The sequence below is a fragment of the Hyla sarda genome, chromosome 4 (assembly GCF_029499605.1).
Source record: "Hyla sarda isolate aHylSar1 chromosome 4, aHylSar1.hap1, whole genome shotgun sequence".
Taxonomy (NCBI): Eukaryota; Metazoa; Chordata; class Amphibia; order Anura; family Hylidae; genus Hyla; species Hyla sarda.
Window position 1 is genome coordinate 136,577,971 of NC_079192.1, and position 23,744 is coordinate 136,601,714.

At 43.0% G+C, this 23,744-nt stretch overlaps 1 protein-coding gene across 8 annotated transcripts in view; it reads right to left on the minus strand.

Annotated features, from left to right (window-relative positions):
* Positions 1-1,390: 1,390 nt before the first annotated feature.
* The window catches only part of GALK2 (galactokinase 2), a 626,364-nt gene continuing 604,010 nt past the window's right edge, over positions 1,391-23,744 (minus strand). For 7 of the 8 annotated variants that reach the window (XM_056572234.1, XM_056572231.1, XM_056572232.1 and 4 more), the window contains one exon: positions 1,391-1,813. In XM_056572234.1, the coding sequence (XP_056428209.1) occupies positions 1,603-1,813 (211 nt within the window). In that variant the 3' untranslated portion in view covers positions 1,391-1,602. Of the gene's footprint in view, positions 1,814-13,883; positions 13,958-23,744 lie in introns of all 8 variants that reach the window. The other variant, XM_056572229.1, reaches the window with a different exon arrangement.

A 23,744-nucleotide genomic window follows, 5' to 3' on the forward strand; every position in this document is an offset into this window, starting at 1 on the left:
AGAATTTCTGTAGTGTGAATGAGCCCTTATATTTAAGACAAATTATCTTAAAGAGGCACTGTCATTGTTAAAAACTTTTCATATATTGCAGGACCCATTATAATATGACATTTCACAATATACACCTGTTAAAAATTTTTTACATTTTGACCTGAAATTCAAGCTTAAAATTCTATTGTGTATGCAAAACTACAGATAAAGGATGTGTGGACATGCTGGGAGCTGTAGTTTTAAAACAGATAGAACATGTATTCATAAAAATGCTGTACTTTTATCAAAAAAATCCTTGCACTAATTTTATAAAGATCTATTCTTATATTTATACATTTTATCATGTTATGAATTCACCATAATGTCTTCTTATTGCTGCAGGCAATCTCCAAGTATCTTCCTCTGACACATGACACAGCATAAAACCAGAGAGGAAAGGGTTACAGAGTAGAGAGTACTGATTGGCTGACTGCACAGGCTTGCTCCTGTGAGGGAGACAGACTGACACGCCCCCTCCAGCCTGCACAATGAAAAAGTAACTCACCAGCAGATAAATGCTTATATCTCTGGATATATAGGTCCGAGACACATAAAAATTATATGCACATGATCAGGATTGGGTCCTGAGTAACATATCACTTTTTTCATTTTTTTGCACTATGACAGGTATGCTTTAAGGCCTGATTTAAACAATGTAATCTCCGCCCGGGCAGAGATTTCATCTTTAGCAAGTGCTGGCATAACACACTGATTCAAGGATTGATTTCTGGCCAACCTTAAAGATGTTCATTACCACAAAATAGATAACAAATGGAGGCAAGTATAAAACTGCAACCCTGCACGATTATACTACACTGAATTCTTTGCTGTTACCATATACGCATTCAGTCTCCAAGGTCTTATCAATATAACATTTTTTTTTGAAAGGTAGCCATCACCATAAAGGCATCCTTGTTGTTCACTATAAAAAGACTAGCTCTGCTAGTGCTCTTTTACTGCAAAGCAAAGATGCCAAGGAACAAATCTTCTTAATCACCTGGTACTCACACACAATTCATCCCTGATGTGCTACTTATATGGACATTTAGATGAAACAGGTTAATGCTTACATATTACTGTATTTTATGGCTATATCAATGTGTTGTACTTTTTCTTTTAAGTCTTATGTTACATGCTATCAACTTACTTCCTAAACTTTTTGTTCTTTCTCCTTTTGAATAGCAAAAGATGCAGTTTTCCAGTAAACTGTTCAGGAAAAAGGATTTGACCATACAATATGTTCTTGATGCTGACAGCGAATGTGAACCAACCGCTTAGAAGACTTTAGTAATGCTTTAAAGTCTTTTTGCTTAAGCCAACTTCCATTATATGATTTATTGTTGAACAGTCAAACAATAAAATATTATTTTGAAAGTAATTCTTTATTTCCAGTTTTATTACAGTGAGGTTTGCAAAAATATGCTATTAATCATTGTCTGTATGGTAATCTTCAGTTCGCAGGTCTCCATTGCCCTATATTTTAAGAGCTACTTTTTTAACATTACTTAGTTATGTCTACCATGCATATATATTTCACTACAGCAGAATCCTATGAAACCTACTACAGACTGCTCATTTTTTCTCCACAATTACCATAGCTCCACTTCCCGGCTTTGTAACAAAAAGGCTCTGTTTTTGCAGTGCTGATCGACGGGCATCAGTTTTGTAATACATTTCTTGTACGTTGGTTAGAAACACATTGAGCTTGTCAACTGGGACCATGGAAACAGTACAGCCACCCCATCCAGCACCAGTCAGCCGAGATCCAATAGCACCAGATTTCCTAAAAGGAAATTACAATTTTTATTTTTTATTTACATTTATAAAGAACACACACAAATCTATTGTTTGACCACAATTGCTTTACAATCTAGTGAGTAGTAAACACTCTTAACAAAACCTAGTGAACATAAATATACATTTTTAGCAAATTTTTCACATAATTGACCGAGTAATACTAGTTTTTAACCTATTAATGACCGGGAAAATGTTTTATTTTTGCTTTTCTATTATTTCCTCCTGGCCTTCTTAGGGCCATAACTATATTACTTTTCCATTGATAGAACCATATGTGCTTGTTAGGACAACTGTACCTTTTTTTTTCTTTTTTTTTCTTCTTACAATCTTCTTATAAAAGATTTTGAAAAAAAAAAAAATAAAGAAAAAATAGGCCACACTTAGAACACTTATTAAACCAAAATTGTTCAGTTACACAGTGTAGAAAGTAAATAGACAATAACAAATCCAACTGTACTTTGAATTATTTTTTTTAATACCATTCAATGTGCAGTAACTTTTGTTCGCGACTGTATTAAAAATACATTCAATGTGCAGTAACTGATATGTTAACTTTTGTCCGCGAATGTATTAAAACATACATTAATAAAAAAGGAAAAAAATTGCATTGCATGTTCAGGTTCTGACCACTAGAACTTTTTTACTTTTCCGTTTGTGGAGCTATGTGGGGGCTTGCTTTTTGTGTAGTGATCGGTAGTTTCACTGATACCACCATGGGGTAGATTTGACTTTTTGAACACTTATTATTACATTTATTTTCTGATGTGAGGTGATGAAATAATAATCTGGCATTTTTATGTCATTCACCATGCAGGATAAATAACATTATATTTCAATGGGCGGAATGGCGGCCTGAGCGGACGTGTGCCTGCGGTGCTCCTGCCATCCTTTACAAAATCCTGTTTTTATCCCTACCATCCTGCCTTTCTGATGGCCCTTTCTGGTCCTGCAGGACCCCTGATGCTCTGAGGGTCCTGGCTGTGCCGCTATTTGACCGTCCGGAGGATCCTGGGAGTGCCCTGTTGCCGAGGGTGTCCTGGGCCCTGAAACCTGCGACCTCCAGTGACCTGCGCCCGTACTGCCTGCGTGCTGCTGTGCTCCCTAGGGATCTGAAGTAGTCTTCTACCTGACTCGTCGCTCAATCGCTGGTGGGTCCGGTGTCCGGGAGCGGCGGGGGACCTGTGGCGGGAGTTGGAGGCAGTCCCCTCCTCGGTTGCGGCCTGGTTCCAGTGGCCGTCCTGTGGTGATCCTCCTGGCCTTCTGCCTCCGGCTGCCGGCGGGGGAGCCTGCGCAGAGTCCGCAGGAGCCGTCGGGGACCTTGAGCTCCGGTGGCGCAGGTGGGAGTGTGGCCCTGTGGAGGTGCGGTCGCCATCTTGAAGAGAAGGACGCAGCGGCCGGCGCTCTGTGGAGCCCTCGGGGGTTCCTGACAGAGTCCCTACACTGATTTCAGTAAGTGCCTGACCCTGCTGGGGAGAATCCTCTATTAAGGGCACGGAGGAAGTGGGATGCCCTTGGAGCCAGGGCTCTGAACGCCTGGACGACCTTCTTGCTGTGGGGTGAGGAGCCTCAGGCAGGTTGCTGAGGGGGAGCTGCTGTGCTTTGGGGGACACCTTCAGCTTTTAACACCTTAACATACTGCTAAGGCCTGTGTACTGCTGCAGATATATTTGGGGGTGCTGACATATCTCCCCCCATATGTAATCCTACTCTGCTTGCTCCTCTTCTCCCTCCCCCCTCTCCCCCGGCCCCATCAGTGCCAGCTCTACTATCTGGATAATACTGGACTTTACTGTTTTCATCATTGCTGGGGTGCTGCCTGTGTCCCTCCTAACTGTGTGTTGTACATCCTTTCTACTACATTACTCGGACCCCAATATGGGGAGGAGGAATAAAGAGGGACAGGGTACTTTGCAGCAGGTGGCCAGTGGGGCTACTACATCTAGAAATACAGTGGCGCTACAGCAAGAAGTGGTGGCTAAACTGGAGAGATTTGCACTGAGACAGTCATCCCCTGACTCCCCTATCCGCAGGGAGGCCCCCCTGCCCATTGACAAAATGGGGACTCCCCCGGATCCTCTTGAGGACTGTGTGAACAGTACTCTGGACGCTGCTGCGGACTCTCTGGTGTCCTTGCCTAGCACTTCCCCTGCCCACTCTGGCGTGGTGGCTGCCACGCCTCATAGACCTCAGGGTGAGCCCACCTTGGCTGCTGTGTTTGCGGAAATTCAACGATGCAATACTACCCTCCCTCTGTTAACTGCTCAGGTGGGCACTGTACAGACTGATATATCCCTAATGAGACATGATCTGCAAAAAGTGACTGATCGTACCTCTGCTGTGGAAGGAAGGATTAGTGATGTGGAGGATGTTGTTGTTCCTTTAGTCTGGGACTCTACTAGACATAGTCAGGATATTGCTATGCTCAAAGCTAAAGCGGATGATCTGGAAAATCGTCTGCGTTGCAACAATGTGCATATTGTGGAACTGCCTGAAAAGTGTGATGGACGCTCTCCAACAGAGTACATGGAAACATGGCTTAAAGATGTGTTTGGAGCTGATAATCTGACCCCCTTATTTGCGGTGGAAAGAGCCCATAGGGTTCCTACACGGCCGTTCCCCACTGGTGGCCCACCCAGATCTATGCTGGTGAAACTTCTTCATTACCGTGATAGAGATTTGATACTCCGGCTAGCTAGAGAAAAACAACCTGTGACTGTGGACAGTTGTGTCATCTCCTTCTTCCCAGACTTCTCAGCAGAGGTGCAAAAGAAATGTTCCTCCTTTCTGGATGTTAAGAAGAGACTGCGGACCCTGGATGTACAATATTCCATGCTGTATCCTGACAGATTGAGGGTGGTTGCCTTAGGCACCACTCACTTCTTTGAGGGGGTTGATGCTGCTGTGAGGTGGTTGGATGCTCATGAGTCACAACTACACCGGAGGGCCCGTGGTGGTTCCCCAGGACCTGAACCGGACTGATCTGTTCGTACGTGCACTCATGAGACTGGAGTGTGGATTGCAGTCGCTTATACATGACTTTATTGACCCATTATTTTGCATTTTTATGTTTTAGTTTAAATTGGCTTACGGGAGGGATATATCTCCGGTAACGGTGGACCTGCTTAATATTGCTAATATTGTCTAACTTACATAGGTGGGGTTGCCTTGTCATTTCAATGTTGGATTTCTGTTTTCTGATCATACTTATAGTGTAATGATGGTGATTGCTAATATTTGATATAGTTGTTACACTTCTAGTCGCATAGAGGGGTCACTATCGAACTTTACTGTCTGGCTATTGTTATTTACTGTGGGACTTCTTAGGGGGGGTGGGGGGGGGGCGAGGACTGTTGCACTATGGAAGGGATGTTGTCAAAGTGGTTACTGTTTAGGGTATCTTTGACATGTTTTCATTGCAGGAGTGAAACGTATGCATATTCAATCGTGTTTGGTTGGCTGTTTGTATGCCTGCTGTATGCTCTCACTCTGCTGAGGATCTCCTGTTATATTACCTGAGTAAGACTGGTTGTGAGTGGTGTGGGTATACTAGCGCCCCTGGGTGCCGAGTGACGCGGCGACTTGTGTGGCTGTCTTTGTACTTTGTTCTGGGGTGTTTGTTTGTTTTGTTTTCCATCTCTCCCTATTCTGCTGTATGCTATGTCTGTAGCTTTACTGTGCGTTTACAGTTGGTCTCTCTCGGTGTGAGTGGTGCCATTCTCGCCCTTTTATGCTCAAATGTCCCGGATGGCGGTTTTTAATTTAATAGGATGGAATGTTAGGGGATGTGGCAAAGCTCTATGCAGTATTTAATTCGGTGAGACACTTTCATCCTGCCATACTCTGCCTTACGGAAACTCATCTGACAGCGGACAACACCTCGGTCCTACAAAGGGCTTGGGTTGGACACTCTTATCACTCTACCTTCTCTTCTCATGCTAGAGGGGTTAGTATATTAGTTCATAAATCTATTCCGTTTAAGACCATCTCCTCTAGCATCGACCCTGATGGCAGATTTGTATGCATGTTATGTGAAGTGTCTCACCGAATGCTTATTATAGTTGGTGTATATATCCCTCCCCCTTATAGTGGTGATGTAATGCAGCGTATTCTCACCATAGTATCGGGACTTCCAGTGGCACCTGTGCTTATGTGTGGTGACTTTAACCATGTATTAGATGCTTCTAAAGATAAGTTTTGGGGATCTCAAGCCCCTCCCTCCTCTAGACCTACTGGTTTTGCCAAGTTGTTAATGGAAGTAGACCTATTTGATCTGTGGCGTCTTCATAATCCCAGTGTTAAACAGTTCTCCTGTTACTCGTCTACACATGGTACCTTGTCCAGGATAGACATGGCCGTTGGGGATGGGGATATGGGTAGCCTGGTTAGAGAAGTTGAATATTTGGCCAGAGGGTTGTTGGATCATTCCCCAATTTGTTTACGACTTGACTTAATAGGGAGCGCTTGAGGGGTGCACCCTCTATTGAGACTGAACCCGTTCTGGTTGCAATTGCTGACTACTGCCGAAATTGTCGGCGTAGAACTCGGGGACTATATCACCCTTAATGATGGTTCGGCTTTGGTCTCAGTGGTTTGGGACTCGCGTTCCTACGTGGCTTATTTATTCGGGACATGAGTATTCACAAGTCTTTTACTAGAGAGAGGGGTGAGAAGCTGAGACTGTCTGTTACTAAAGCTGAAGCTGGCTATGTTTTGGACCCTACCTCTGGGATGAAGGATGTGTGGCTACGGGCGCAGAGTGACTATACTAAATATGTAGAGGAAACGGCGGAACATAAAAGGTTTTTCACTAAGCAGTGCTACTTTGAGTGTGGTGAGAGTACGGGTAAATTATTGGCTTCCATTGCTCGAGCCCAGCAGGGAGTTGCCTATATTGGCTGTTTAAGGGATGGCCGGGGGAGAGCGGATGAGGATATTATGGGTGTGATGGTGGATTTTTATAAAGATGCATGCTCTACCAAGGTCTCTTGTACTGGGGAGGCCTTGGCGGACTAAGTGAGCAGGGCATCACTTCCTTCCCTTTCTCCGGAGCAGAGGGACAGGCTGGACTCACCCATCTCTCTGGAGGAACTGGAACAAGCTCTAAAAGATGCAGCTAATGAAAAAGCCCCGGGTCCAGATGGCCTTCCGAGTGAGGTATATAAAAAATTCTCTGGGATACTCCTACCCCAGTTGTTGCGAGTGGTCGAGTCGGCAGCCTTAGGTGGCTCTTTACCTCAGTCCATGATGGAGGCCATTGTAGTACTTTTACCAAAACCTGGAAAGGATCCGTTATGTGCGGGTTCTTACAGACCGATCTCATTATTGTGTGCCGATGTGAAGCTGCTGGCCTGGGTACTCGCTAACAGATTGGCTGGGGTCGTGTTGTCTCTGGTCCATGGTAATCAGACAGGTTTTATGCCGGGTAAGTCTACGGTTGATAATATTAGGAGAGTGTACCTTAACTTGCAGATGACTCAGGAGGGAGCAGGAGCAAGATCGATTTTTTCATTGGACACTGCCAAAGCATTTGATAGCGTCGAATGGAATTATCTGTGGAAGGTAATGGGGGCCATGGGGTTCCGACCTAGATTTCTTACTTATGTTAAACTTCTCTACCTGAGCCCGACTGCCCGTCTACGGGTGTCCCCTGTCGCCTCTGCTCTTTGCGCTAGCCATAGAGCAGTTGGCTTGTCTCCTGCGAGCCTCACCTGATCTGATTGGATTCCGCTACGGTTCCATTGATGAGAGAGTGGCGCTTTACGCAGATGACATGTTACTATTTCTGTGTGATACTGCTAGGTCCCTGTCCCCTGCTATGTCGATTATTTCAGAGTTTGGTACCTACTCTGGCCTGCTTATCAATTGGGACAAGTCTGTTCTGATGCCCCTAGATGCTCTGCCTGATATTCCTCAGATAGCCCTCTCTAATATACAGGTGGTTAAGGGATTTAGATACTTAGGTGTTAACATCACACCATTTTTGCATGATTTTATACCCCGGAACCTGACACCCCTGCTGGACAGGAGTTCCCAAAAGGTGGCTGTCTGGTGTAAATTGCCGATTTCGGCGGTTGGCCAGACTAATCTAACAAGAATGGTCCTTATACCACAGTTGCTATATGTACTGCAGAACTCTCCTGTGTGGATAGCAATGACTTACTTTCACAGAATACAGCAACTTTTTAGACAGTTGGTATTATGGGCGGGTGGGGGGGGGGGGGGAGGGTCTGCTAGGATCAAACTTGAAACATTACAAAGGGCAAAATCTTCGGGTGGGCTGGCGTTACCTAATCCCTGGCTGTATTTTATCGCCTTGCAACTTCATCAGTAAAGATGCCTGATGAAGCTGGTCATCCAGCGAAACGCGTTGCATGCCGAGTCAATAAACCATTTTACCTTTGAAGTCTTGTGCGCTGCCTTTATCCTGGGCTGTTCCTTGGAGGGATCCGTCTGAGTGCTTCACCTGTGTTGCCAGGAGCGGCTGCCGTTCTTCGCCCGTTGAAGGGTTATTCCACGCTTTCACCATAGTTGTACTTGGTCGCAGTACAACTATACTTGGTGAGCAATTTTACTTGTTTTTTCATCTCCTCTACACATTACGTTATCACACTAGGAGCGCTCTCCTTGTTTGTATATCATCAGTAAAGAGGGTGGGCAAAGACATCTTTATTGGGGCCTATGGGTTGTTTATTTATGGCTAAACATGGAGAGAGAGTGCCACTACATATTCTTGAAATTGGAACCCTGACCAGACCTCCGGACTCTTCTCCCACTACCTTGCTCCTCTACAAGCTCTGGGGCCATACGCGTAAGGTAATGGGTCTTACGAATTTTTTTTATCACATACACCACTGTGGCATAACCCGGGCTTGCAGGTTTTCTACTCCTTTGCGGATGCTGGTTATTGGGAGAGGAGGGGATTGTGTGAACAGGGGCAGCTAGCTGTACAGGGGGTAGTTAGATCTTTTGAGGATTTGCAGGAGGAGTTTGCTTTACCGCGCTCTTCATTTTACCGATACTTGCAACTCCATCATGTGTATGAAACTCAAAATCGTCTGCGGCTGATGGAGGTACAGTCTAACAGGGTCCTAGAATCCGTGGTTACGAAAAGGGAGTCTGCAGGTATTATTTATAGGCTTTATGGTGAGTTGTTAAGCTTCTACCATGAACGTTTCCCCTTGACTGTCTGCGCTAAGTGGGAGAGGGATCTTAGTGGGTTGAGTGATGAGGAGTGGTCTATGGTGCTTTCTTTAACCCCGTCTTTGTCAGAGTCTAATAGACTATCACAACTGTTCTTTTTGCATAGGGTGTATAAAACCCCACTGTTCTTACATAACATTGATGTTCGGCCTGACTCTGCTTGCCCCAGGTGCGGTGAGTTGGAGGCTCATTTGCTGCATATGATGTGGGCCTGCCCTGTCTTACATGCATATTGGAATGATGTGATACGGCTTATTACGACTGTTTACGGGGTAACATTGAATATAACACCTAAGGTGTGCTTACTGGGTCTTATTGGATGCGATCAGGAACCCTTCATGGGAGAAGTGGGAATTTTAGATAAGGTGAAAAAAAGATTTATAGAATCAGTAAATGTGATAAATTATGGAATTCGTCAGTGTGGAGGAAAGTAAATAATAAAATCATTAACATAAAAATAACAATTAACATTTTTTATGGTGGCCTAAATCCTTTCAGTTGTGAAATTCTATAGTGCTAAATATCTATATTAAGCTGGTTACCACTTTTCTGAAAAGCAAAAGAGATCAGCTTTACAGGATGAAACCTTGTTATTGACCCATTCCTTTCCTTTCTGCTATAAACTGTCAATTGGATTGAAATACAGACTGTTTGACAACTAAATCAATTAATTAATATGCCTTTCCTGAGGAAAAGCTTTAACCCCTTAAGGACCAGGCCATTTTACACCTTAAGGACCGGAGCGTTTTTTGCAATTCTGACCACTATCACTTTAAACATTAATAACTCTGGAATGCTTTTAGTTATCATTCTGATTACGAGATTTTTTTTTCGTGACATATTCTACTTTAACTTAGTGGTAAAATTTTATGGTAACTTGCATCCTTTCTTGGTGAAAAATCCCAAAATTTGATGAAAAAAATGAAAATTTTGCATTTTTCTAACTTTGAAGCTCTCTGCTTGTAAGGAAAATGGATATTCAAAATATATTTTTTTGGGTTCACATATACAATATGTCTACTTTATGTTTGCATCATAAAATTTATGAGTTTTTACTTTTGGAAGACACCAGAGGGCTTCAAAGTTCAGAAGCAATTTTCCGATTTTTCACAAAATTTTCAAACTCGCTATTTTTCAGGGACCAGTTCAGGTTTGAAGTGGATTTGAAGGGTCTTCATATTAGAAATACCCCATAAAAGACCCCATTATAAAAACTACACCCCCCAAAGTATTCAAAATGACATTCAATAAGTGCTTTAACCCTTTAGGTGTTTCACAGGAATAGCAGCAAAGTGAAGGAGAAAATTCAAAATCTTCATTTTTTACACTTGCATGTTCTTGTAGACCCAATTTTTGAATTTTTGCAAGGGGTAAAAAGGAGAAAATTTTTACTTGTATTTGAAACCCAATTTCTCTCGAGTAAGGACATACCTCATATGTCTATGTTAATTGTTCGGCGGGCGCAGTAGAGGGCTCAGAAGGGAAGGAGTGTCAAATGGTTTTTGGGGGGCATGCCGCATTTAGGAAGCCCCTATGGTGCCAGGACAGCAAAAAAAAAAAAAAACACATGGCATACCATTTTGGAAACTAGACCCCTCAGGGAACGTAAAAAGGGGTAAAGTGAACCTTAATACCCTACAGGTGATTCACGACTTTTGCATATGTAAAAAAAATATATATATTTTTTACCTAAAATGCTTGGTTTCCCAAAAATTTTACATTTTTAAAAAGGGTAATAGCAGAAAATACCCCCCAAAATTTGAAGCCCAATTTCTCCCGATACAGAAAACACCTTGCATGGGGGTGAAAAGTGCTCTGCTGGCGCACTACAGGTCTCAGAAGAGAAGGAGTCACATTTGGCTTTTTTGAAGGAAATTTTGCGCTGGGGGCATGCCGCATTTAAGAAGCCCCTATGGTGCCAGAACAGCAAAAAAAACATATGGCATACCATTTTGGAAACTAGACCCCTCGGGGAACGTAACAAGGGGTAATGTGAACCTTAATGCCCTACAGGTGTTTCACGACTTTTGCATATGTAAAAAAAAAAAAATTTTTTTTACCTAAAATGCTTGTTTTCCCAAAATGTTTACATTTTTAAAAAGGGTAATAGCAGAAAATACCCCCCAAAATTTGAAGCCCAATTTCTCCCGATTCAGAAAACACCCCATATATGGGGGTGAAAAGTGCTCTGCTGGCGCACTACAGGTCTCATAAGAGAAGGAGTCACATTTGGCTTTTTGAAAGCGAATTTTGCTCTGGGGGCATGCCGCATTTAGGAAGCCCCTATGGTGCCAGGACAGCAAAAAAAAAAAAAAACACATGGCATACCATTTTGGAAACTAGACCCCTCGGGGAACATAACAAGGGGTAGTTTGAACCTTAATACCCTACAGGTGTTTCACGACTTTTGCATATGTAAAAAAATATATATTTTTTTTACCTAAAATGCTTGTTTTCCCAAAAATTTTACATTTTTAAAAAGGGTAATAGCAATAAATACCCCCCCCCCCGCCCCCGAATTTGTTAGGCAATTTCTCCCGAGTATGGCGATACCCCATATGTGACCCTAAACTGTTGCCTTGAAATACGACAGGGCTCCAAAGTGAGAGCGCCATGCGCATTTGAGGCCTAAATTAGGGACTTGCATAGGGGTGGACATAGGGGTATTCTACGCCAGTGATTCCCAAACAGGGTGCCTCCAGCTGTTGTAAAACTCCCAGCATGCCTAGACAGTCAACGGCTATCTGGCAATACTGGGAGTAGTTGTTTTGCAATAGCTGGAGGCTCCGTTTTGGAAACAGTGGCGTACCAGACGTTTTTCATTTTTATTGGGGAGGGGAGGGGGGTTGTATAGGGGTATGTGTATATGTAGTGTTTTTTACTTTTTATTGTGTGTTAGTGTAGTGTTTTTAGGGTACAGTCGCACGGGCGGGGGGTTCACAGTAGTTTCTCGCTGGCAGTTTGAGCTGCGGCAGAAATTTTGCCGCACCTCAAACTTGCAGCCCGATACTTACTGTAATCCTACGCCCATGTGAGTGTACCCTGTACATTCACATGGGGGGGGGGGGGGGGGACATCCAGCTGTTGCAAAACTACAACTCCCAGCTTGTACGGTCTATCAGTGCATGCTGGGAGTTGTAGTTTTGCAACAGCTGGAGGCACACTGGTTGTGAAACACCGAGTTTGGTAACAAACTCAGTGTTTTGCAACCAGTGTGCCTTCAGCTGTTGCAAAAGCTACAACCCCCAGCATGTACGGGCAGCGGAAGGGCATGCTGGGTCTTGTAGTTATGCAACAGCTGGAGGCATACTACTTTGGCTGGGGATGCTGGGGATTGTAGTTATGCAACAGCTGGAGACACACTGGTTTGCTACTTAACTCAGTGTGCCTTCAGCTGTTGCAAAACTACAACTCTCAGCAGTCACCGACAGCCAACGGGCATGCTGGGAGTTGTAGTTATGCAACCACCAGATGCACCACTACAATTCCCAGCATGCACTTTAGCTGATTGTGCAAGCTGGGAGTTGTAGTTACACAACAGCTGAAGGTACACTTTTCCATAGAAAGAATGTGCCTCCAGCTGTTGCAAAACTACAAGTCCCAGCATGCCCATAAGGGAATGCTGGGAGTTGTGGTGGTCTGCCTCCTGCTGTTGCATAACTACAGCTCCCAGCATGCCCTTTTTGCATGCTGGGAGCTGTTGCTAAGCAACAGCAGGAGGCTGTCACTCACCTCCAACGATCCTCGCCGCACAGGTCAGTCCCGCCGCCGCCGCTGCTCCTGGGGCCCCGATCCCAACAGGGGCGCCGGGGATCGGGGTCCCCAGCACCCGGGGTGCACGTCCCGCACCCGCTCACGTCCTCCGGAAGAGGGGCGGAGCGGGTTGCGGGAGTGACACCCGCAGCAGGCGCCCTGATTGGTCGGCCGGTAATCCGGCCGACGAATCAGGGCGATCGTGAGGTGGCACCAGTGCCACCTCACCCCTGCTGGCTCTGGCTGTTCGGGGCCGTCTCTGACGGCCCCGATCAGCCAATAATTCCGGGTCACCGGGTCACTGGAGACCCGATTGACCCGGAATCCGCCGCCGATCGCTGGACTGAATTGTCCAGCGATCTGCGGCCATCGCCGACATGGGGGGTCATAATGACCCCCCTGGGCGATATGCCCCGATGCCTGCTGAACGATTTCAGCAGGCATCGGGGACCGGCTCCGCTCCAGATGGTTGCGGGGGGCCGGTAAAACACATGACGTTCTCATACGTCATGTGTCCTTAAGGACTCGGAAATGGAGACGTATGAGAACGTCATGTGTCCTTAAGGGGTTAAAGGGGTACTCCGGTGGAAAACATTTTTTTTTAAATCAACTGGTGTCAGAATGTTAAACAGATTTGTAAATTAATGGCAAAATATATGTATATACCAGTCCTCAAGAACACTAGGGATGTGTAGAATAAAGAGGAAAGAAAATAGTGGATCTAATAAGGATTTATTAATATATGTATATATGTAAGTAAATGCAAATAGATCACCAATCACTCTGCAGGGCCCTTGCAGGAATGAATTGGTAATAATCAATATATAAATAAAAATGCTAATGAAAATGCAGATAAAAATGCAGATAAAAATAATATAGCAGAAATGCACCAATGTCCACTACGGTGGTTAGCAACGTGTCTTTTTTGGTTAGTAGTCACTCTTGGTCACAGTTAAGTCCAAGGATATCCAATTAAAAGAGTCACAGTTCAGTAATCAACTCCTATGATACTGTAGCCAAATATAGCAATAGTGGCGATAATAGCAGCAGTTGTAGCAATTATGGCAATAGTTTGTAGAGTATCGGTGCACAGCACCACTCACCCTCCTTCTCGGCTGTTAGCGATACCGGCAAGCAATGATGTTCACAGGTAGCGATTTCGGCAGACCGCGATGTCCTGTAGGTGATAAAAGCTGTTTGTATTGCCAGTCTGGATCGTAGCCTAGGTGAGTGGTTCTCCGGTAGGCTGTAAGTATCCTGGGCTGGCACGGGGAGGCGTCCGGCCTAGGGAGAACGTGTCCAGGAACTCTGCCGTCCAGGGCTGTGAATGGAGATCTGGGAGCAGCTGCGTGTCTGAATGATGCGCTAGCTGCGCGCGTGTTGCAGTGGTCCCAGTTCTGTGAGCATCCAGCAGTTGCTAGCCAAAATGTGTGGATATAGTCTCTTTAGAAGTGGTATAAGGTGCTTTTGCAAGTCAGACGCGTTTCAAGGTCTGCGGGCCTTTTCTTCAGTGACAGTAAGTCCTTACTGTCACTGAAGAAAAGGCCCGCAGGCCTTGAAACGCGTCTGACTTGCAAAAGCACCTTATGCCACTTCTAAAGAGACTATATCCACACATTTTGGCTAGCAACTGCTGGATGCTCACAGAACTGGGACCACTGCAACACGCGCGCAGCTAGCGCATCATTCAGACACGCAGCTGCTCCCAGATCTCCATTCACAGCCCCGGACGGCAGAGTTCCTGGACACGTTCTCCCTAGGCCGGACGCCTCCCCGTGCCAGCCCAGGATACTTACAGCCTACCGGAGAACCACTCACCTAGGCTACGATCCAGACTGGCAATACAAACAGCTTTTATCACCTACAGGACATCGCGGTCTGCCGAAATCGCTACCTGTGAACATCATTGCTTGCCGGGATCGCTAACAGCCGAGAAGGAGGGTGAGTGGTGCTGTGCACCGATACTCTACAAACTATTGCCATAATTGCTACAACTGCTGCTATTATCGCCACTATTGCTATATTTGGCTACAGTATCATAGGAGTTGATTACTGAACTGTGACTCTTTTAATTGGATATCCTTGGACTTAACTGTGACCAAGAGTGACTACTAACCAAAAAAGACACGTTGCTAACCACCGTAGTGGACATTGGTGCATTTCTGCTATATTATTTTTATCTGCATTTTTATCTGCATTTTCATTAGCATTTTTATTTATATATTGATTATTACCAATTCATTCCTGCAAGGGCCCTGCAGAGTGATTGGTGATGTATTTGCATTTACTTACATATATACATATATTAATAAATCCTTATTAGATCCACTATTTTCTTTCCTCTCTATTCTACACATCCCTAGTGTTCTTGAGGACTGGTATATACATATATTTTCCCATTTTTTGACTAGGCCTGATTGGGTGAAGGCATCACCTTTAACCTCGAACACTCTCCTTACCTTTATCTTTAAGTGAGCTACACATCCTATTGTCCAGATTTGTAAATTACTTCTATTAAAAAATCTTTATCCTTACAGTACCTATTAGTAGCTGTATGCTACAGAGGAGGAAATTCTTTTCTTTTTTAATTTCTTTTTTTTCTTGTCCACAGTGCTCTCTGCTGACACCTCTGTCCGTGTCAGGAACTGTCCAGAGCAGTATAGGTTTGCTATGGGGATTTTCTCCTGCTCTGGACAGTTCCTGATACCGGCATCAGGTGTCAGCAGAGAGCACTGTTGACAAGACAAAAAAAAATTTCAAAGAGAAAAGAATTTCCTCTGTAGCTTAAAGCTGCCATAAAGTACTGGAAGGGTAAATACTTTTTAATAGAAATAATTTACAAATCTGTTTAACTTTCTGGCACCAGTTGATAAAAAAAAAAAAAAAAAAAGTTTTCCACTGGAGTACCCCTTTAATCTATGGCAAGATGTATTATCATCCTGAAAAATGTATTCATCATCACCAAGCCTATTCTCTATCAATAATAATAGATTTTAGATGTTTTCTTGTCAACTTATTTATTATTGTGTGCAATACTTTTTACTGTCTTTTTCTCTTTTTTGTTTCTTATTTTCTATCGCTGCTATGAACAAAGTGTCCACATTTCTATATACACTTGTGCACTGACTGTTGTTGTAATGGTTACTGGCTCCATAATCTTTTACCTGACATGCAACCCATATCACATGGATAAATGTGTATTCTTCAACCAGTCATCTTTAAATGTTTAATTAGAAAACAAACCAGGAAAAAGTTCCATCATATTATTGTCAAGTGCAGATTGGAGATTAATCGCTGAATATCCCTTTCATTCAAGCTTCATCCATGGTCAAGACAACAAAGAGTAGATGTCAGCTTCACTTGTCCCAAGCGCACAGTAATCGCCACAGGAAACAGACAAAAGAGCAGGAACCAGCGCTGGAATGTCTTAAGATTTATTGGAGGTTAAAAGGGCTGGATAAGGACTGGATAAGCACATATACCGACACGCGAGGATGGCAGTGATGCATTTCAGGTCACATGAACTGAAACGCGTTACTGCCATCCCCGCGTGTTGCTATATGTGCTTATCCATTCCTGTGTTTTTATCCTTCCAGCGCTGGTTCCTGCTCTTTTATTGTCTTCATCCATGGTCACTTTATTTCAGAACCCTCTAACCTTGTTTTGTTCCCTGCAGGTGTTATTGCTGATTTTCATTTTGGCTTTTTAATATGTAAATTCCAAATTCTTCAGCTAATTTCTTACAGCTCAGTCACAAATACGGACTCCTGTTTTGGCCCATTTGTTTTTCATTTGTATTTTTTCTATTTTCAAGGAATATTACTTTAAGTTTTCTATCCTGATGGTTTGACATTTATTTTGGTCTACCCGTATGCTTTCGCAACCTTCCCAATTTCTTAATTCTGTACCAAATTTTACACACAGCTATCTTTACACACAGAGAACAACCAATATTTTATCACATATGTTGGATAAGGATCTAGAAGGTATTCTAGAAGGTATTTTATTGTCCTATCCATAGTTTTAATTGACAGCTATCTAGTAACTTGGGGCCATTATTGTTTCAATTACCAAAGTCAAATTACCAAAGAGCAGTGGAGCAGTACGGGACCTGGGACGGGGAGCCTAAATTGTCAGTTGAACAGTCATTTCCCCACCTGTGACTGTCCAGCTGTTACAGAACTACAACTCCCATTATGACCGTCTGTGCATGATAGGAGTTGTAATTTGCGGCAGCTGAAGAGTCACAGTGACACAGTGGCATCAATAATTCTGGGGGTACAGTGTCATTTATTCTAGGGGCACAGTGTCATTTATTCTGGAGGGACAGTGTCATCATTTATTCTGGAGGGACAGTGTCATCATTTATTCTGGGGGGCACAGTGACATCATTTGCTCTGGAGGCACAGTGACATCATTTGTTCTGGAGGCACAGTGACATCATTTATTCTTGAGGCGCTGTGACATCATTTGTTCTGGGGGCACAGTGACATTTTTTCTTTGGGCACGGTGGCATCATTCATTGAGAGGGCACAGTGGCATCATTCATTGTTTTATGGTACAATTAGTCGGTACATGGCACAGTGTTTGTTAAAATTATATTTGGGGACATATTGTGTGGCAGTAATATACCAGGGGCATACCAAGTGGCAGAATTATACCAGGGGCACAGCGTGTGTCAGTAATATACCAGGGGCACAGCGTGTGGCAGTAATATACCAGGGGCACAGCGTGTGGCTGTAATATATTAGGGGCATAGCATGTGGCAGTAATATACCAGGGGCTAAGTGTGCGGCAGTAATATATACGGGGTATAGCATGTGGCAGTAAAATACCAGGGGCACAGCGTGCGGCAGTAATATATTCAGGGTCACAGTGTGCGGCAGTAATATATTCAGGGGCTTAGCTTGTGGAAGTAATATATTCAGGGGCTACAGTGTGTGGCAGTAATATATTCAGGGGTGTAGCCTGTGGCAGTGATATATTAAGGGGCCTAGCCTGTGGCAGTAATATATTCAGGGGCTTAGCATGTGAAAGTAATATAGCAGGGGCACAGTGTGCTTCAGTAATATATTCAGTGGTATAGTATGTGGCGTATACTCGATATAGCTTCTAGCTAGAGGTTTAGGTCTCCCAAAATTTTTTTTTCAATAAAGCGAAAGGGAACCTTATATTGAAGATATGATTAAAACTTCACTTTTAATAGTAGCTAATAAAATAAGCAAAAAAACAAACAAACAAAACATCTAGTGCACAAAATATTTACGGACCGCCACCATTAATAAGAGATATCGCTAGTAGAAGCTCAAATATCTGCTATTGGGCAGTCCTTGAAAAATGAAGGAGTACTGTAGTCGTAGGGCTACTAAGTATAAATAGTCACTAGATCACTTCTGCTGATCTTCCTTCAACAAAGGTGCATGTTACCATAATTCATATGCATAAAGTGCGTATTCCAGCATTAATAGTGGTTGTCATAGTGCAGTAGTGACTCTGCTAGTCAGTATATCCCAGTAGTACAAAGCCTTGATAGCAGCATACATAGGCAGCAATAGATAGCACATATCTTAGCAGCATACCATCATAACACTCCGTTCTGCAGCAATTAGTATTGCACTTTCCAGCATAGCAGCAGAAATACTGGTAGCAGCGTCCACAAGCAGCAATAGATAGCACATATCTTAGCAGCATACCGTCATTGTACTTAATTCTGCAACAGTAGGTATTGCACTTTCCAACATAGCAGCAGAGATATATAGCAGCAGAATATAGCGTTGGCACCAAAGCGAAATTAATATCATTGCACTTAGCCCTTCAGTTGTGCAGCAGTTATATATTGCACTTAATTCAGTAGCTGCAGATAACTTGTAGTAAGCAGCAGTACAAGCTATTGGTTCCAACATCCATCCATAGTCATTGCACTTAGCCCTATGTGCTGCAGCTGTCCTTCATCTAATCCAATAACAAATGCATTAATAAAGCAGCATAGTTACATATCTAAACATGTCCAGAGCAGGGGTCCTACGCGTTTCCTTTACCATCAATCATCAGGGACTGGCGTCTTGGCTCTTTATTATAGTTTAATCCATGTGCTCATTTTTCTATGTGCGACTCTGGTGGCGGCCGTACACAGAATATCTCGTTCGCGCTGTTTTTTAAGCTAGTTAGCTCCTCCCCCTACATCACATGACTCCCTCAGTCTGGGTCATACGCGTCATAGCCGCGCCCCTGACCCATCCCGAGGATCTGAGATATCACGCAGCAGAGGGAGGAGGTGTGTGACGTCAGGTTGCGCTTCACGCCTCGTTCTGACTTAGGAAACTATAGACACCAGTGGTTTGCGTTTCAGATCTCGATATTGATGCCGATCGGGACCGTCTTCTCAAACAGGTATATATTAACCATATGTGTACTTCAACACTCTAGTTCTTTGCAAGTGACATCTAGAGATTAATTTGTAACTAATTGCAAGACAATTGAGTATTAATGAATTTGTTTTTCACATTTAAATTGTTGTTTTTATCCATGAGTGTCTGCTGCCCTCGTCATCTTAGTCTAAGTCAGATATAGTAGTTATTAGTAAGCCTAGAGACAAGAAAGGGGAGGTGTTATATAAAACAGGGATATGAGATGAAGTCATTAAGCCCTTTTGGCTTAACAGTATCTAATCTAAAGGTCCATTCTGCCTCCCTCTGGAGGAGAGTTTTGTCCCAATGGACTGACCACATTGCTATGTGGGTCAGGTTCATAGATGATGTCCTCCTCATATGGACATCAACAGAGGACATGTTTAACGAGTTTGTTAGCTCCCTCAACCGAAATGAATTGGGCCTGCGGTTTACATCTACCTGTAGTAGAGGGGAGCTGGTGTTCCTTGACCTGAAGATTTGGGTGGCGGAGGATAGCCAGGTCCTTACTACGGTACATAGAAAGGAGACTGCGACGAATGCCCTTCTTCAGTGGGATAGTTGTCATCCTCTCCCGCTGAAGAGGGGCATTCCGACCGGACAATATCTCAGAATGCGGAGAAACTGCTCCACAATCTCAGAATTCGAGACAAAAGCATCAGAACTAAGAATAAGATTAAGAAACAGGGGATACCCTAATAAAGTGCTGAAAAAGGCATATCATAGGGCACTAAGCACGAATAGGACGAATCTCCTGACACCTAGGACAAGGACTGACCAAAATGACACCATTAGAATCATAGGGACCTATGATGACAAGTGGAGAGAGGTTCAGAACATCTTTAGATCTCACTGGGATATTCTAAAAACTGATGATAGGTTGACGGATATTCTGTCGGAAAACCCTCAGATAACCTATCGGAGAGGTCAAAATCTGAAGGATAGACTGACACACAGTTATCTGTCACCGGTCAGATCAAGTGAATGGCTTACATCTAATATTAAAGGTACCTACCCATGTGGCAAATGTTCTGTTTGCCCATACATCAAGAAAAGTAAGACCTTCTCGAGTACTAGTGCTACACAGGAAATTGAAATGAGATCATTTGCCAATTGCAATACTAAGGGTGTCGTGTATATGCTTACATGTATGTGTCCAAAAAATTATATAGGCAAGACATTTAGACCCCTAAAGAAAAGAATTCAGTAACATGTGGGGGACATTATACACGCGAGGGACACCCCGGTAGGAAACCATTTTGCTACACACCATGATTGTAGCCCAGCCAATCTGAAGGTACAAGTGATAGATGTTGTCCCACAATCACCCAGAGGAGGAAATTGGGACAAAACTCTCCTCCAGAGGGAGGCAGAAAGGACCTTTAGATTAGATACTGTTAAGCCAAAAGGGCTTAATTACTTCATCTCATATGCCTGTTTTATATAACACCTCCCCTTTCTTGTCTCTAGGCTTACTAATAACTACTATATCTGACTGAGACTAAGATGACGAGGGCAGCAGACACTCATGGATAAAAACAACAATTTAAATGTGAAAAACTAATTCATTAATACTCAATTGTCTTGCAATTAGTTACAAATTATATTTCTAGATGTCACTTGCAAAGAACTAGAGTGTTGAAGTACACATATGGTTAATATATACCTGTTTGAGAAGACGGTCCCGATCGGCATCAATATCGAGATCTGAAACGCAAACCACTGGTGTCTATAGTTTCCTAAGTCAGAACGAGGCGTGAAGCGCAACCTGACGTCACACACCTCCTCCCTCTGCAGCGTGATATCTCAGATCCTCGGGATGGGTCAGGGGCGCGGCTGTGACGCGTATGACCCAGACTGAGGGAGTCATGTGATGTAGGGGGAGGGGCTAACTAGCTTAAAAAACAGCGCGAACGAGATATTCTGTGTACGGCCGCCACCAGAGTCGCACATAGAAAAATGAGCACATGGATTAAACTATAATAAAGAGCCAAGACGCCGGTCCCTGATGATTGATGGCAAAGTAAACGCGTAGGACCCCTGCTCTGGACATGTTTAGATATGTAACTATGCTGCTTTATTAATGCATTTGTTATTGGATTAGATGAAGGACAGCTGCAGCACATAGGGCTAAGTGCAATGACTATGGATGGATGTTGGAACCAATAGCTTGTACTGCTGCTTACTACAAGTTATCTGCAGCTACTGAATTAAGTGCAATATATAACTGCTGCACAACTGAAGGGCTAAGTGCAATGATATTAATTTCGCTTTGGTGCCAACGCTATATTCTGCTGCTATATATCTCTGCTGCTATGTTGGAAAGTGCAATACCTACTGTTGCAGAATTAAGTACAATGACGGTATGCTGCTAAGATATGTGCTATCTATTGCTGCTTGTGGACGCTGCTACCAGGATTTCTGCTGCTATGCTGGAAAGTGCAATACTAATTGCTGCAGAACGGAGTGTTATGATGGTATGCTGCTAAGATATGTGCTATCTATTGCTGCCTATGTATGCTGCTATCAAGGCTTTGTACTACTGGGATATACCGACTAGCAGAGTCACTACTGCACTATGACAACCACTATTAATGCTGGAATACGCACTTTATGCATATGAATTATGGTAACATGCACCTTTGTTGAAGGAAGATCAGCAGAAGTGATCTAGTGACTATTTATACTTAGTAGCCCTACGACTACAGTACTCCTTCATTTTTCAAGGACTGCCCAATAGCAGATATTTGAGCTTCTACTAGCGATATCTCTTATTAATGGTGGCGGTCCGTAAATATTTTGTGCACTAGATGTTTTGTTTGTTTGTTTTTTTGCTTATTTTATTAGCTACTATTAAAAGTGAAGTTTTAATCATATCTTCAATATAAGGTTCCCTTTCGCTTTATTGAAAAAGTATAGTATGTGGCAGTATTATATTCAGGGGCACAGTGTGTGGCAGTATTATATTCAGGGGGTACAGTGTTAGGCAGTAATATATTCAGGGGCAAAGTGTGTGGCAGTATTATATTCAGGGGTACATCATGTGGCAGTATTATATTCTGGGGTAAAGCATGTGGCAGTATTTTCAGGGGTACAACATGTGACAGTATTATATTTAGGGATATACAATGCGGCAGTATTTTATTCAGGGGTAAAGTATGCGGCAGTATTTTATTCAGGGGTACAGTATGCGGCAGTATTATTTTCAGGGGCAAAGTGTGTGGCAGTATTATATTCAGGGGTACATCATGTGGCAGTATTATATTTTGGGGTAAAGCATGTGGCAGTATTTTCATGGGTACAGCGTGTGACACTATTATATTCAGGGATATACAATGCGGCAGTATTTTATTCAGGGGTAAATTATGCGGCAGTATTTTATTCAGGGGTACAGTATGCGGCAGTATTATTTTCAGGGGTAAAGTGTGTGGCAGTATTATATTCAGGGGTAGCCTCTGGCAGTATTCAGAAAATACAGGAAGCAGTAGGTTTTACATCCTCCAGACTTAAGTCATTTTACCTATTTTCTTCATGGCACTGCGGCCACTAGGTGTGAACCAGGCCTCAGCGCTTTGCTCGGACCTTTACCAGTGGCAAACCTGGCTAAGCGGACCCTCACTAAGAATAGTTGGGTACCCCTGTCCTACCTAGTGCATATGCTTCTCAGGTGGAAGCAACCTTAAGAAAGTAGACTCATATTTCTTGTAGCTTGACACTGAACTACAGCTCCCAGCAACCACTAGATGGCAGATAGACTTGGAATAGTTGCCAAATCACAGAGGGAGATTTCATGTTTGCCTAATCCTAAATTAGAACACCCGCTATATAAGCATGACGTGCACAGCCTTAAATGTCAAAGTGAATCACTATGGCATTTTGAAACCTCTAAAAGTACAAGTATTATGTTTCAGTCATCCCAAAAGACACAGGAGGTTGTCACTGTTCTCTCATAAAATAAAGATCCACCAACAAATTATACTAAAAGAGAAAATAGAGAATTTACCAAACCAGGCTGCACAGTCATATAAACAAAATGTATTTTACTAAAAATAACAAAGCATTCATGACCACTCAAATTTAGATTTTTGTCTTAAGTTTTCATCCTCCTCACCTACTAAGACCCTTACCTTTTTAATTTTTTCACTGAAAAAAGTTGTATTAGGGCTTATTTTTTGTAGAACAAGTTTTTAATTTTCATTGACACACTATTTTTTATCATATAATGTACTACCAAACAAAAAAAAAAAGAATATGTAGGGCAAATAATGTTACTTAAACCGCACGATCAATGGTGTAAAAGTAAAAAATAAGTCCAGGATTGCGTATTTCTGATCACTTCATATACCATAAAAAAATTTGCAATAAAGGGATGAAAAAGTCCCATCAAAACAAAATGGAACCGATAAAAGCAACAGATCACAGTCTAACAAATGAGTCTTACACATTCCCATATATGGGAAAATAAAAAGTTAAAGGGGTCAGAGGAGGATGATTTTAAGCAGACTTATTTTTTTATACAAAAAGTTATAATTTTTTTAATGTATTAAAATAAAATAA